General features: G+C 41.3%; 1 protein-coding gene across 2 annotated transcripts; it reads right to left on the reverse strand.

Annotated features, from left to right (window-relative positions):
• Positions 1-455: 455 nt before the first annotated feature.
• Positions 456-16,009, reverse strand: LOC108071559 (uncharacterized). Of its 2 annotated transcripts, none has more exons than XM_017162338.3 (5): positions 15,827-16,009; positions 15,023-15,189; positions 2,029-2,156; positions 1,492-1,932; positions 456-1,315 (listed from the first exon to the last, which is right to left on the reverse strand). In XM_017162338.3, exons 3-5 carry the CDS (start codon positions 2,049-2,051, stop codon positions 796-798), a joined length of 984 nt encoding a protein of 327 aa, XP_017017827.1. In that variant the 5' UTR covers positions 2,052-2,156; positions 15,023-15,189; positions 15,827-16,009; the 3' UTR covers positions 456-795. The 2 variants fall into 2 exon arrangements, with proteins under 2 accessions (XP_017017827.1, XP_017017828.1); XM_017162339.3 differs by having other exon boundaries at positions 15,023-15,194.
• Positions 16,010-16,360: the final 351 nt, after the last annotated feature.

The raw sequence follows: 16,360 nt of genomic DNA on the forward strand, positions 1-16,360 counted from the left end.
AAAAATATTCATATTTATAATAATTTCTTTGCAATAATGGGAAAATCACGTAATATTTCTCATAAAGAATTTAGCTAGAATTACTCCTTACGAATCGGTTACGCTCTCTTTAAAATGCTTTTTTATTAAATACCAATTTGTCTAGCTTATAAAAGATTTAATTGTAATTCGTGCTCAGGTGAAAGGACATAATGACAATAGAATTTATTCGTTTTTGTGTTTGTTTATTATTTGTTTACACACAGTGTGACCGTAACTGGAAATTCAGAAAACCCAGATTTACGATATACGTCGTTGGTTTCTGACTTTACGTTGTGCGGTGCTGCCATATCGTTTCAAAAAGATTTAAAATTTCAAATTCACGTGAGTGGAAACTTCAAAAAGTTTAATGATCATTTTTTGCACGAAACACTTTTATAATAAATATAAATTAACCACAAAACGTTTTTTGTATTACGTATTATTCATTTGTTTATTTCTCGTGTGTTACAAAGCATTTGCAGTTACAATTTTAGCATAAAACTCTTTCGTTGATTAGCCGGACGAGCGGTAAACCTTTTCAAATATGGCAGATTACAATACTCTCATGTATCCTCTCGTTTCCGTCCCGTTTCTCTCTTGAAACATACAAACTAGCAAGCAACTTGCAGCAGGTACGTTGGAGGGCCTTGTTAATAACCGTTTAGAACTAGTACGTCGTCTTACAATTAGTTAAGATATAAGTTTTTTATACGCTCCTATGGATATTCCGCCAGATAGAGATTCCACTCCGCATTTCCCATAAATAACAAAGGATCAGTAGCGCTGGCTCTCGCGATCCGAGTACTTGCCACTCAGCTTGCTCACTGAATAGCGATCGGAGTAGGCATCGTACTTGTCCGCCTTGTAGTTGATCTCCTGTGGCGTGTATCCGATGTTCTTCTGCCAGTGTCGCGTCCAGTAGAGATCCTCGTTACGCACCTGGGACGGTGTCTTGGCATCCCGGAACACATACACGCAGTAGATCATGCATCCGATCAGAGTGAGGAAGCCGAAGATCAGGAACACAATGCCCAGGATCCACACGTACACTGGCTCATAGAACTGCACCACAATGACGAAGCCCAGCGTGACCAGGATCAGGCCGAGGTTAAGGAGCAGCATCAGACAGCAGACGCCCTTGACGTTCGGGCAGAAGGGATTCGGAGCGGACATCGTCTCGATCTTGGCACCGCGCCTGGTCGTGGAGCGGGCACTGCGCCCCGTCTTGGCTGTGCTGGCCACGGAATAGACACTCCGAGGAGCTCCACGCGACACCGGTCGTTGGCTGTAGCGACTATAAAGGTAAGAGATAAATTAGTATCTTCAAATATTTTCTAGTTAGACCCAATTAAAAAGGGTATACAATTTTAGGCCTCCCGAAGCTAGTTTCCTTTCTTATTTTTTAACAAATTCAGTCTAGAGTCCCAGACTTTTCCGGGATTAATCCCAATCCTAATCCTAATGACTTGCCTGATCTCAGAGGGCGCCTTATAGGCGGCACTGGTCACATAAATGTCGCTGCCGGCATCCCCGGCCTGGTCGTAGCTAAGCGCGGATGGGGCCCGGGGCGGTTGGCGCGTGGGCGGTGGCCCGCTGAGCGAACGGGGACCCCCGTTGTCCGGTGAACTGGAGAGCCCCATCTGACTGTGGCTGTAGCTGCTCTGGAGGTGCTGGTGGTGGCCATTGCCCTTGCCCGCTGAGGAGGAGCGCTTCTTGCGCGATGGATTGTAGTGGTGCGACTGCGGCGAGATGCGCTCGTGGGTCAGCGTGTACTCGGAGTAGGTGCGCTCGGAGGGGGCGCGATGCGAATGGGTCTCGTCGCCATCGGTGGAGTAGCCCCGATTAGAGTGCACGTAGGGCGGATCCGGCGTGAGGCGGCCGTGCGTGGCCACATAATGGCTGCCCTTCAACCTGTAATGGTAATTGGAAGGTAAATGTGTTACCACCGATTGGCTGCTAAGTGGCCGCGATTCCGCTGCTCTCCTTATTCTCGACTCCGTCACTCACTTCTTCACTTGTCTTTCGTGCATGCCGCTGCTGTCCCGTCCCCGTCTGTTGCTTCGGAAATCTCCTTGTGGCGCTCCTCTTCCGCTGATTGACTGCTAATGGACCCGTCTAGCAATTCTCTGCGATGCCTGCAACGGGGTAAATAAAACACATGGGATTAGCTCGTTGGCTTCGTGGCAATTAGCCTCATGTCTTCACTTTATCGGCCAGTTTAGAACTTTTAATTAAAGCGACAAAAGTTTCAGGAAGCATTGTCTAAAGTACAAATCGGGACTGCACCCAAACTGGATGATATAAATGGCTAACTCGTTTTGTATTTTGCAAACTGCAAACGTAAAGTTTTATGGCTCTGTTGTGTTCAGTGTTTTGGCCTCGTAAAAGTTCCATAGTAAAATGTTTATTATTACCAAAACACCATCTGCCACATACATATGAAAAAAAAATGAAAGTTATGAATATTTCGAGTAACAACAACATTTCTCAAATTATAATAGATTTTATAATCATTTTCGGTATGAAATTTTCCTACTAATATTTCCTAGTTCTTTACCAGTAAAGTCTTTCAATCCTTTGCACTTCCAAAAATAATATTTTCAAGGTAAAATAATGTATATGTATATATATTTGTATTAAAAATTGTAATAAACGTTTCTCTTGCCCTATGTTTTCACTCCAAAAGGTTTCCATAACTCAAAGTTAAATATATATATTTTAAAACTCCCATTCCCCTACATTTAACATCATGGCCTTTATTTCTTTCCCGGCCAAGAGTGAATGCAAATTTAAATCGAGGACAAAGAATCATAAATAAGAAACAATTTCGATTAGCTTTTGAATCGGTGGGGGGGTTGGCATTAATGTTGAAAGACCGACTGGCCATTAAGCTGCAATCCCAACAGACTCGGCGTAAACTTCTTGTGCGCCTTGCATAACTTATATCAATTTATGATCCTTCGGCGAGCGGAGGACACACCCAGCCAGCTTAATGATTGCAACTGCAGTTCGTTGCACTTTCCGCCTGTGTCCCGTTAAATTCGCCTGGCACTCTTCTGGTTCGTTCTACCTCCTACCCCCCGCATTCCACCGCAGCCACTCAAAAAGTTGGAGAAATTCCCTCTTTCAAGTTCATGGCAGGGAAATTGAAGTTGTCCGTCCTTCGGCGCCGTTCGCCTGCAATTTGTCACTTGGTCACGTAGCTCTCGGTTCTCGCTGGGTGCGTCACTCCAGCCAAGGTGACAGTTGATAAAGGGAGCGCCCGGCTAAGGGCAAAACTGGTTACACACGCCGCAAACTTAATCTCTGGCCGATGTTTCCCATGAATTTGTTTACGCACCCTGCCAGAGCATAAATCAGCATTTTTTATGACACTCGGAATATGTCAATCAGCAGGTAACATATTTTTACCCTCAAACTATGTTTACTTTTTGAAATTCATTGCTATAATTGGCAGGAATAATATTTGTTTTAGGTCTTGAAAATCATTTGTGAAATTTAAAGAAGGTTTTAGATATAGAAAACGTTTAGAGTCTCTGGGATTTGAAGGGTTAAGCGGCTATATTGCATATAGTAAACTATAATTAACTTCATTCCTTATTTTTTTAAGTGCATCATTAACGCCTTGCTTCTTTTATGACATTTCAATATGCCAATTAAATATTTCCCAAACAAGAACTCTTATCATATTAAAGTGTTTTTGTAATAAAAACCAGTTTCAAAAAGGTTTTCTATAAAGAAAAATAAACCCCATTGATAAGTTTTTTTCCCGACATTCACGTATGTCAATCATAATTGCCTGTAGCAAACTTCTTATCAGTTACTTGTATATTTTTTTCTCCGACAAATGTGTTTATAATTTGCCATCTTCTTTCACAGCATATCATTAACGACTCGCACTGGCAGTGGCTGGCTGATAAAATTGAGTTATTGCCTCGATTAGGCCAATTAAAGGGTGTCGTTATCTAGCCCGTTGGCCTCCTAGGATCGTTCCTCCTGCTCCACACTCCTCCTCCTGCTCCGGCTGCTCCTTTACCCTCGACACAGAGCCGACTTTAAAGTCTGGCGGGCAGCCTTCTTATTATTTCAGCTGAAGCCAATTTCTGAGTGCATTTACATTTGTTCCCTGCCCGGCGGTCAATCGCGATACAATTGTCAGTTGGGATCTGGATCTGTGGATCTGTGTGGGGGTCCAGGCCGCTTCGGACTGCTCTATACCGAAACTTTCAAGTTCAATGCGGTGATTTCAGCGCCTGGGGATCCACACACACACACACAAGCACACACATTTATGGTGTGGGCGGTAAAGTCGTCAAATGAAAAATCGAACAGAGCTGGGGGACTGGGGGAGAGTGGAAACAGAAAGAGAAACAGAAATGGCGACCCTTTCATCTGGTCTTGGGTCTCGGGACTCGGGGTCTCTGTGTGGTCCCAATGGCTCTGGGTTGGATTTGGACCGCTCCTGACCACTTCTATCATTTGGCGGCCATCAAAGCCGAAGCGAGAGTCACAACTCCCATGCGTCGGATTTCCAGTCCGCACATTGATTTGTTTATGCGGTTTTCGGGGTTTGTTTTGTTAGGCCTCTGCTCTGCCGCCTGCCTTAAAGCCTAAAGCCTTTTCCTTTTGCGGCGCTGCCAAATGGAATGCGAATGCCATTAAAATGTGTTTGCTCTCGCATTTACCTTGGCGTGGCCAACAGCGAGAGGCCTTAACATTTAACGCCACATAAACAGCCTTAAGGGGGGGGTAAGGTATTTAATTTTTTTTTTCGTAAATTTTTTTTTATTTTTTATTTTAAAAGTTCAATATCTTAAGAATATTGTGTCCAAGTTTTACATCAATCAAAGTAAAATTGACGAAGTTATGCGGAGTTGAACGAAGGTCGTCTGGTGTTCAATGCATGAGAATCACAAAGTTTAAAGCGCTCTCCTGAAAAATGCCATTTTGAAAATCGGTGTACACGATAACTAAAAATATACTGAACCAATCGGTTTGAAATTTGGAACATAACTTCTTTAGATAATTCTACAGGTATTCTCGTCGAGCTTTTTTTAATTTTTAATTTTCTTATATTTTTTATTTAACAAATTAACTTAATTTTTTAGTCAAAAATCGGGGTTTTGACTTCAAATTTTGATAAAAAATAGGGAAAAAATTTTAAAAATAAAAACGCTTCGAGAATACCTCGGGACACTTATCCTTTAACGAATGAGGTATAATTTTTGTAGATCGGATGATTCTGTGGACAGTTAGGATGTACACCGCAAACCAACTTTTTTTGGAGGCGACTCGGGAGATTCCCTATAACTCCTCTACCTCTAAATATTTTTCAATACAAAATTTATCACAAACTGTTCAAATGTTGTGTTATTATATGGTATTTAATTCGTTAAGCTAGCTTTAGCCGTTTCGCCACAACATTTTTTTGAAAAGTGGGCATTTTTGCACCGAATTAACCTTACCCCCCCTTAATAAACCGTGAAAGCCTCGAGAACCCGCTCGAGAGCATCGTTATCTTTGTGCACAAATATTATGCACTATACTTATAAGTCGGTACTATACAAGTACACAGCAAGAAACCATTTAAGTATTATAGTTATTGATATGGAGGGGCATTTTTTATGACTTATACACCATGAAAAAATCATTAAATATTAAAAAAAATATTTTATTTTAAGGTAAATTTATATATTTTACTAAAACTCAATACTATAAGCTTTATTTTCTTTTCAAAAAGATGTTATTTCATTTAAAAAAGAAGACCCTGTATTCAAATCGAATTTATATCCATTTAGTACAAAGATTTCCCGCTGTGTACTGTATGTTTTTCCCCCATCTCGCTCGTAAAGCATTTTAGATGGTCCAGGTTACATGAGATTTGCATTTTGTCATTCGACCGTTAAAGAGGTGGCGCCTTCATCTTCCCATCTCAATCTACGCCGCCGCCTCCGCTTTTATCCATTGTTTTCGATGGATTTCACAACTTTCGCTGCTTCCGGCGGCGCAGCAACAATGGGTTAAGAGCGGAAGTCGTTGCCAGCGAAAACGAGAAGTTAATTCGCCGCAATTTGTGTAACACTCCGAGTGTTTGGGTGTGAGAAGTCGATCGACCACAAAAATGCACTCCACCTCGGTTAACCCAGGTCCACCGTCCACGTTCACTCCCAATCTCAGGCCATTCCGCCTGTGGTCAAGTGTCATACTCATAAAGGTTGAACGAACGACTTGAACTTGGGTAAAGCTATTGCTATGGCCAAAGCTGCTGTGTGGTCAGCAATGCAAATTTCATGGCCAGAGCGGCATATTTTCGGGGCGCGGTTTAGAAAGTTTTTCCCCCAATGTGTACACCAACCAACCACATGGATGTGCCTGGAAAAACTGGGGCAAGGCATTCACTAGAACTGCAGGCCACAGCCAGCCTGCGACCGAATATCTGTAACACTCAACCGCAGTTGGAACGCCTTTCACAAAAATCAAATACTGGGGAAGATCGAAGGAGGCGAAGAAGGAGAAGGTGATGCAGGTGGAGGCCATTACCTGGCCGAAAAAAAAAAAAAACTGCAAGCTGCTGTGCACCAATCTACAATCCCATAAATAGCCCTGCGGCGCCCCCAGAAGTCGCTAGAATAAATAATAACACACTTTACGTTGTCATTCCCAGAAATTTGAGTCTCTTGTGATATGCATGGGGCAGTAAGTGATCTTTTTAATATCCATAAATCAGCCATTGTTTTCGGCCAAGAACCACAAGGAGTTAAGCTGGAATTTAGGAATTTATAACCATGAAAAAACAGAGCTGCTTAGGTCGAGAATAATGAAGTAGAAGTAATATATATTAATGGCCAAAAAAATGCAAAAAATATGTCTACGATAGAATTTAAATAGTTAAATTTTAAAGCTTTGCCTTGAGGCATATAACTTAACATTATTTTTAGTTTTCAACAAGTGTTGAAATATTTACTGCTTTATTTTATTTATTTGTTCTGGTTTTGCTTTAACAAATTGTAAAGACTTTAGAAAATATGTTCCATCTGTAAAATACATAATTTTTAATGTATTTTTCTTTTTATTAAACTAATTTTCCTTGGGATAAATACCCATTTATCTATCATAAAAAGCTTCAACAGCTTCAACAGCCACTCTGATATCAAAAGTTAATTATATATGAAAGAAACCTTTGTTTCCCAGATGTATTATTCATTTTAATCATATCAAAAACACCAAAATCATTTGGAAAAAACATCTCTGCTTAATTGCTCACGACTATTAACTAGCGCTGCATGTGCTCAATAATCAGCATAAAATTTGATTGCATTGTTAAAAGCCAAACACTTAATGCTGATTTGACTCGCTTCGATGCGGTATTTAAACTGGCTTTGGGTTGGATATAATATATCTGGATGTACACACAGATATATATATAATATATATGTATATATAGTGCGTGGTCTCGTCTCCAGATCTTAGACACTAAGTAGCCATGGTTGCCGCGCGTTAATCGCTTTTAATTGCTAAATTACGCTCTGCATGGCCGACATTGCGACGAGGGTCGGGTCTGGACCGGACTGGAGGAGGCCCATAGATGGAGATGGTGACGGAGAGTCAAGAGTTAAGAGCCGCTGGAAGCTGGAGACATGGTTGCGGCTGTTAACACACCGCAGACCCGACCCGGGATCTGGGATCTGGCACTGCGACTGCGACTGCTGATGCTGATGCGACTTGGGACTGGCCAACACTAATGCGTGTAATTAGCCGCAAAAAAGCGGCAAGACCACTTAACTGATTTATTAAAACGTTTTTCCATTAAATTTTTAACCCTGCAGGCTATTAAAAACACTAGCAGACGTAAAAAGAGGCCGCAGAAGGGCGCGCAGACTTGAAAAATGAGCAGCGTTTAAAATTATTCTGTTCCTTGGTACAGTGGGCAATAACCTTAGCTTCCCTTACAAAACTTGTATAAATATGTGAGTATGACATTATATATTATTCATTAAGGCCAGACTAAGAAAGCAAAAGTTGGTCAAAGTTCAACTATCAGGGGTAAACTTGTAAAAGGAATATGTTGTTAGGGGAAACAGGAAGGAAAGTTTGCTCGAAGTTTTGATAACCTTGTTAAAATATATTATTTGTATATTGTATATATTTATTTAAAAATCTCCATCAAACAACATTAATTAATAATTCAAGTAACAGTTAGAAAAAATATATATACGAAAACTTATGCCGATTCTTTATCAGAAAATTAAAGAATATATTGCAGAATAATATTTTAAAATAAATTTCCAAAATCCTTCGGACTATATCCCCCATAAAAAGGATATAAAAAGGAGCAGTTAACTCCACTGTGGCAATTCGAAACTGGGCCCCATGTTAATCTACGGCTTTTCACCGACAAGTTGGCCAAAAAATTCAAATGGGCGGTCAGTTGGCGAAACATTTTGACAACGACAATGGACATGCAGCAGCAGTAACCCAAAGCCCAGAGCCCAAAACCCATCCGAAAACCCCAAAAACCTAAGCCCCGAAACTTTCTAGCCATAAATGCCCGCTCACGTCGTCTTCGAGCTTTTGGGCAAAAAGGCAAGGGAATGAAATTAATTATGGCCAAGTGCGGCGATGGGCGATGAAAGTGCGATAAAGATGCCATATTTCTTTTATTAATTTTTTAGCCATTTATTGCGGCGTTTGATGTTGCCCTGCCGGGCCAAGCCGAGAGTAAGCCATTAAAATCAATGGCCGGAGTGGCAAAGAATCGAACAGAAACGGACTCCAAAAAGAAGGTTACAATTGGCCGTGTTGTTGTGTTGGGCAAACAATATTAAATCTCGACACTCGTGCGGAGAAAGTTGACTTAGCGGCCTAAGCTAAGGCCACTTCCTCCCCCCACAAACCCCCCTGAAACTCCGTCTCGCTATTTTTTTCCCTTGATTCTTTTGTTTTTTATTGTTGTTTTTTTTTTATTTGGCAAGCTCACTTTAAACAACAACAATTGTTTACACCGAATCGATGTTGTTTTTTTATTTCTGCAATTGTACAACTGAAGTCGTGGCCCAGGAGGGTAGTTTTAACTGGGCAAGCAAGGTGTCCGGAACGGGGCAGGTCCCTTTTTTTGACTGCGTCACGTTTGCCACATCAATTTCAATCAACCTGACCCTGTCTTACGCCCAGGCCCTCCTCCGGAACTCCAGAGCTGCGAATGGGAATGCATACACATATGGGCTCTATGTGGGCCGTTTTTCACATCAAACGCAACAGTTGTTTGGTGGTAATCTCTATGACCGTGATTGTCTTTGGGCTTCCATCTCCAAAAAAAACAGTTAGAGTCAAGGGCTTAGGGAGCTCAGGTGGCACACTCGAAAATAGAAGTGCTTTGGATGAATTGTGGAATTAGGAAAATGCTTTTTTGAGTGCCTCAAATTTACATTTCCTCTTTAAAAAGATATCTATGGAAAATGACGAGTATTATACTAGGTTTAAGTTTGAATAAGCTATACAATTAATACAACATAACAATATATAACAATAAGAGATTTTAGTTCTTTATCCAATCATAACTAACTGAAGTATTTACTTTATTTTCTATCCAAACTGTTACCATCTCAAGTATCAAGCTTTCTTGAAATCCTCCCATAAATAACAGCTCTTTTCAGTGTTTATTTTCTACAAGAGCTCTTGAGTACTTTGTTAGTTTGAAACTAGCTTTTCATTATTATTCTGCATCGATAGGCGAAGGGCACTCTTCTATATTCACACTTCATTAGCACACTTTTTCCATAAGGTTATGTGGGCGCCCGCTGTTTGCGCTTCTGGGTTAATGTTGGACGCCAATATGGAACTGTCGCTGAAACTGTCGCTGTCGCCTTCCGGCATAATGGCACACAATGGCACTCCAATGAAATGCTCGCTCCATGAGTAAATTGATTTCACTTTGGCCTCGGCGAGGAGGCAAGGGTGCCATAACACATATACTACGTTCTGAGTGGAAGCACAATGATCTGTTTAGACAGACGACGGCGCTAGATTTGTGGCCGCATTAACTGGGTCTCGGAGCAGAACCGATAGAGATCGTCAGGTGTTTCCATTTACTCAACCAAGGCGGCGTTCTAGCTGCGTTCTCGAATCCGCCTGGACTCGTATCTATGCCCGTATCTGTATCTGTATCTGCTGGCGCACGGTCTAAATGGCACCCAAAACAATGCGCATAATAAATATTCTTTCTGTGGAGGTGGAGGTTTTTGGTTTTGGGGTAAGGTGATTCGGTGGTTAGGTGACTAGGTACCTTGGTGGTTACCCAGGTTAAACCTGTTCGCGGCGGCATATTTATGGGCAGTCTGCCATGGCATTGCGCACAGGGAACATATCTAAGTATCTGTGTGACTGCAAGCCACAGTTATAACCGTTATAACTTTTGTTTTAGCCCGTTTTCTTTTTCGGTTTTCATTAATAGTTCAAATAACTGCACAAGTGTCTCGACCATCAAAGCCAGACACCACACTTAACGAGCTATATTTTTACGACCTAGTCGGCAGTCTGTTGCTGTAATCTATTGATCTACGGACTTTCATAAAGATCGAGTTACAAACAGGCGACATTATGTACCTATAGACAGTATAAAGTCCATAAAAATTATACATTTTATTATAAAAAATGTTCCTAAATATTAAGACACATATCAGTAGGTTATTTATTATAAACTAAACTTCTGGTTTGCCTTAAAAGTGATTTAATTAAAGTGTAATTTCAGGTATAAGTTACTTTTATGGATGTTCCCCTGTATTGTATTAGTTTCATGCTTTGTACATTCATTTCCATTGCACAACATGTTGACAACAATGTCCATAGGGGCACTTGCCCCGTACCTAGTATACTTGGGTGGAAAAACTAAAATTGTGTACCTTAAATATCAAATAATAAACCAATGAGGCTGCAATCGACACATGAGAGAGCGTATGCAAACTCGAAGCATACAGAGAGCAGATCGTGGCTTTATTGCCACATCCACTGCTAACATCCCAGGCCTCTTGTGTCCGCCTTGGCCAGTTTTTCCGCCAACGGTTGCTTTCCCACGCTAGGCTGCTGCAGCTGCTCCGATCGGAGCGGATTGGATTGGATCGGATCGGATCGGCGATGCCGAGAATGCCCTGTTGGCGGCTGATACGAGTATTCTAATGCGCCCGGGACACGGATAGAGATTAATTAATATTGCAGCTCGTTAAGTGGCAACAAGGCTTTTTGCTGTTTGCCTTTGTGGCCTTTATCTTTCTGCAAACTCATTGTTTAATAATTATTTCGTGTTATAGAGGAAATTCCATTTGTTTTTGCATTCAGGAACTCCACTTGGGTTTCCTTAAAGAAAGGGGGAGTCGAGGTAATTACAGAGGCTGGGAAATTATGACTTTTTGATATGAAACATGGAGACAGTAAGGAAATGTTTATCACAATACTCTTTTAGAATAAAAATGTAGCTTAAATAGAGTTTAAAAATGAACTTAAATCTCTTATTTAAGGCTAAAGTAGCTCATTCCAAAAGTGCTTGCCTGACATCTCCCCAGTCGCAGTCTTCCATCATATCATGTGAATGCTGACGATGCGCTCATCCCATAGCTCATCTTAGTAGCAAATAAACTAAATATGTTCAACTTAACGACTGTCCGCTCAATATCAAAAACAATCTTGGGAGTTTTTTTCCCCATTTGGCTTTTGTTGTCGGCTATTTGTATTTAAAGTTTTTCTCTTTTCTGCTACCTTTTTTTGTGTGGTTTTTGTGCTTTGCCGTCAAGGTCTTTTGGCGGCAAACGCAGACAGCGATTTATGAGAGGGGTGTTGCCTTTTATAATTTGGCAGAGCTATTTGTTGTGTGTGTGTTGTGTTGAGGCTGTTGTATAATATTTGCTTATGCTCGAAATACATGTATAATTTGCTAGCCACGTTGAAGATCTGTGGACTGTGGGGGCGTGGACGGCTCTGCCTCTGGGAAAAAATGGGAGACTTTAATGTCAAGTGTGGCTCACAGAATTTCGGCTGCCGGCTTAAGGCACTCGAGAAGCCCAAAAACTGTGTTTTCAACAAGTTTTTTGATTGCTTCTCTGTTTTGGGCACATTTCATCAAATGCCTGTTCACTCAATTAGATGTTGAAACTGAGGCTGAGGCTGAGGCTGAGGACGTTGCCATAACTCTGGACCTCTGCTGGCTCCGATTCGGCGAGCATTGAATTATGTATCAAGTCAAGAGCTTGTGTGCATATTGAGCTCTGAGCTCTGCTTATTGTTCATCCACTTCTAATTGTTTCCTATGCTGGAGCGGAGCAAATTGAAATGTGATGTGGTTATTTAGGCGATTTCGTTCCGCTCTTTGCCCATAAAAACAAAGGAAAATGGGAATTTGATTAAATTTAAAGTTAATCGTTTAGAAGTTGGGAGTTAAATAAGTTCGGAGTATCCATGGTCTCTTAAGTATTTTAATAAAAACACAATTCAAATGAATTTGTTTTCATCTCAAGTGGAGTTTTAAATCAAAAGATCTTTAAGCAATAAATACAAATTAAAAGCCAACTAATACTCACAAATATCTTATAATAAAAATGCAAGTTATGGCGTATCGAATCGGTGTGAAGAATCAAACGAAACCCATAATTTTCGGCTGCTTAAAACGATACCCGAAAGATCCTAAGGAATTTGACTCTGCCTCAACCCGACCGCAATAGCAGACAAAACCGGTTGGCATCATTGATTCAATAAGCATTCAACTTAGCATCGATCTGCGAGTCGATCATTGATTTATATAGCCCGACTGCAGTCGCGGAATGTCTTGATTTTTGTTTTCATATAATTTGCACGCAATGAGTGTGCAGGCGACACGAGGCATTAATTACGAGTACATGTGATGGTGACATCATCATCACTGCATCATCGTCATCTGTCAGTTTGCAGATTTCAATTGCAGTCTCAAATGTCAAATGAAAGTTGCTGCAGCAGCAACAGCAGCAGCAGCAGGGCCTGTGTGTTAATTATCTTCAATGCATAACCGCGGTTACTTGGGTTTTTTGTTGTCTCTTAGATTCACACGCAAAACCCAAGACGAGCAGCAGAAGGTTGCAAAAGCTGCGAGAGTGGGATTGCATATTTAACACGAGTTTATATAACCGCCTTGCCACGGGTGATTAGCTCTGATTGATTTGTGTTTTTTTGATGGTCGTCCAGCATTTGCATATGGCTTGGTATCTTGGTATCTTTGTATCTTTGTATCTTGGCTTGAAGCCAGGCTATCCATGCAAACGCATCTCGAAGCACAGCTGCAAATGGCCAGCCAAAAACCTGTTGTCTGCAACCACATTACATAACTTTCGCTACATCTGTTGGAATTACGCTTATGACCATGAGCCGTGGTCCTGCTACCTCTAATTGCTACTACCAACTCCGTGCTGACCCCAAACAAGCCAACAAGCGCACAATAAGAGACACACAAAATTATCATTATTATCACAACATTGTCATCTGTAAAGGAAAAATAAAAAATATAGAAATGAAGGAGGAGCAGGAGGAGAAATAGAAACACTTGGCCGCTGGCGCTGGTTTTGAATTTCTAGATGTTGCTGCCGCCGCTGCTGCTGCTGCTGTCCGTGCAACTTTTATTGGATGGCAGGCAGCATGCTAAGCATGGCTGGCTGTTAAGCATAAACATCGCCAGCGGTGAAGACACGAAAAATAAAAAATAACCGAGTGAAAAATAAAGAAAAATAAACTAACCAAACCGAACCGAAAGCTAGTTCTGTTATGCACAGTGGGCTGGCTGTATGGGGAAATGAGTTGGCTCGGGTCGAGTTAACTATGGGAGCTGCTGATATACTAAAGATAAGGCCCAGGCATTTGAAAAACGCTTTTCATTGTAGTGGCAGTCCCATGATAGTATCGTTAGGTAAGGGCTTATGCTTATGCTTATGCCTTATGCCTTATGCTTATGTCAGGCAGCACTTCCTACCATCACGATTGTCATTTCGGGCAAAAGAGAAAGCAATAAATTAAATGCATATAAAGCCATTAAATTTCACTCATTGATCCATTTGGTATTGGCATTCCCCACTGGTCCATGCCATGTCCAATGCCCAAAGGCAATTCCACAGATTGCAGTTTTTCTGGCAAAAGACCAAAAATGTTTGGGGTTTTGGCATCCCATCCTGTTGACGACTACAAATGACATAAGACACATCGAAAAGGCAAACAAACTGTGTTTGTGTTACCAAGAAGAGAGCGGAATCATGCTCTTATAAGGTCAGTCTTTAGCTGCCGTTTTGCCAGTTAACCAGCAACACTTTCAGGGTCAACTGGTGCGTAATCAATGGGAATCAATGAAATCACCGCCCCCGCATTCGGTTCAACGATTTGCGGAAATTGAAACTGAAGGTGGAAGACAACCTTAAGTGGCACAAAATGCAATTCCTCTGGGCCAAAAACAAATTTATGGCAAATAAACAAGTTAAGCAGACACTGGGGAAAACGGGAGAGATATTGCAAACTTTACTTTTGAACTAGAGTTCATAAATATTTAAAAGAAAGCGTTAAAATCTTGTGTTTTTAAAAGAAGATTTAATATTTAAAAAGCTTTTATATAGCCTTAAAGTAAGAAGTTTTCTCTTTATGCCCTCGGGTGTATTGTAATTATGATTTTTATAAGTTTTGTGACCTCAGAACTGTAGGAAATTACTGTCTTGCAATTAAGCAAATTAAATTCAACCTCGAAAACCTTTAATAGGTTTTAAAGTTACCCTCAGCTGGCCTTAAATTTCTTTATATCAAAGCCCTGACGGTCATTCCTTTAAAATTTAAACAACGCCTAAATCAATATTTTTTATTGCCAGATTTGCATTTTTCTCTGTACAGAGGTCTCTGCATCCACACACATTCCTCTCAATATATATACACATATCGGTATATAGGAGGAATATATTCCGCGGCACGGCTGTGGGCTACAAAATAAATAAAAATACAAAAACTGGCTTACCTTCTCTCCTCATTGTTATACAGTTGAACTGGTGTTGCCGCTGCTGCTGCTGCTGCTGCTGCTGCTGCTGCTGTTGGTGGTATTGTTTCGCTTATTTATTGTTAACGCTTTTTGCCAGCCACTGCGACAGGTTGTTAGTTTCTGGCTGCTGTACACATTTCATTACACTTCACTCGAGAAACAGAGAGAAATATCATATAGATTAATATTAATATAAATTCGAGCTTGGGCGATGACGTCGTCAGAGATATGCAAATGCGTTGGTGCGATCGCGACTTCGACTGTGATTGTGATTGCGATTGCGAGTGTGTGTGTGTGTGGGCCAAAAACCTTTACTGGTTCTGGCCAAAATGCCAGCCAACACGTTTACTAGTAATACTTGGATGCGAGAGTGGAGCGAGGTGTATGATATAATCGCTGGCATGAATGAATGAACGAACGAAAGGCGTTGCAGCTTCTCTCGCGCGTTGGTTTAAAGACCAAAAACAATGGCCAAGATTCGCCGTGGACCACGGAACTCGTCTAACTAAGCTCAAATCTTCTCGGCCCAAACTCTGGCGGCGGCACAGCAAATTGCAGCGCCATAATGAAATCGCCCATAATCTTGGCTAAGGCTAATAATAGCAGCAGGTTTTGGAGCTGGCCAACACACACACACACACTCGGATACAGACTCTGGCTTAGACACAGATACATTTACAGATGGTTAGCAAATTTGGCCAACACTCCGTTGTTTGTTCTGTTTTTTTCTCGCCAGCCGATCGGGCGTATACTTCACGCCGAAAAAATTCAAATGACACTCACGTAATCCGCTAAAAATAGTTGAATTTACTGCGCGCTTTTTTTTTTTTTTTTTTTCTTCGGTTTGGAGTACAACTTTTGTTATTGTTATATATATGTATATATATATATATATATTGTTTGTCAATCTCGGGGGATGGCAAATGCACCGCTGACGGGGTTTAACTCGAAGCGAACGCGTCGCGATCTCGGCTCAAACTGATCGCTGGGGAGTTGCGACAACGTTCAGGCACCTGTGAGTGGTCTAAACCCGAACTGGTCTAAAACGCGGCTCAAACCGGTCGCGCTCTTGGCCAAGTCTGTCTCTCTAGCTCTCTCTCTTTGTATATTTTTTTTCTGACCAAGTCTCTTTCCCAACTTTCCTCTCCGGTTTTGGCTTGAAGCTGGTGCTGTGCCGGTCTCTACCATCTGCACTTTGCACTTTTGGCGACTGCATTTTGTTGTCAAACTGCAAAAACTGCATTTAATAACCGTTAACCAAAACTTCTGCAACACGTGCACTGCATTCATACACTGAAAGAAATTCTTTGTGATGTT

Source organism: Drosophila kikkawai, chromosome 3L (assembly GCF_030179895.1).
Source record: "Drosophila kikkawai strain 14028-0561.14 chromosome 3L, DkikHiC1v2, whole genome shotgun sequence".
NCBI classification, from domain to species: Eukaryota; Metazoa; Arthropoda; class Insecta; order Diptera; family Drosophilidae; genus Drosophila; species Drosophila kikkawai.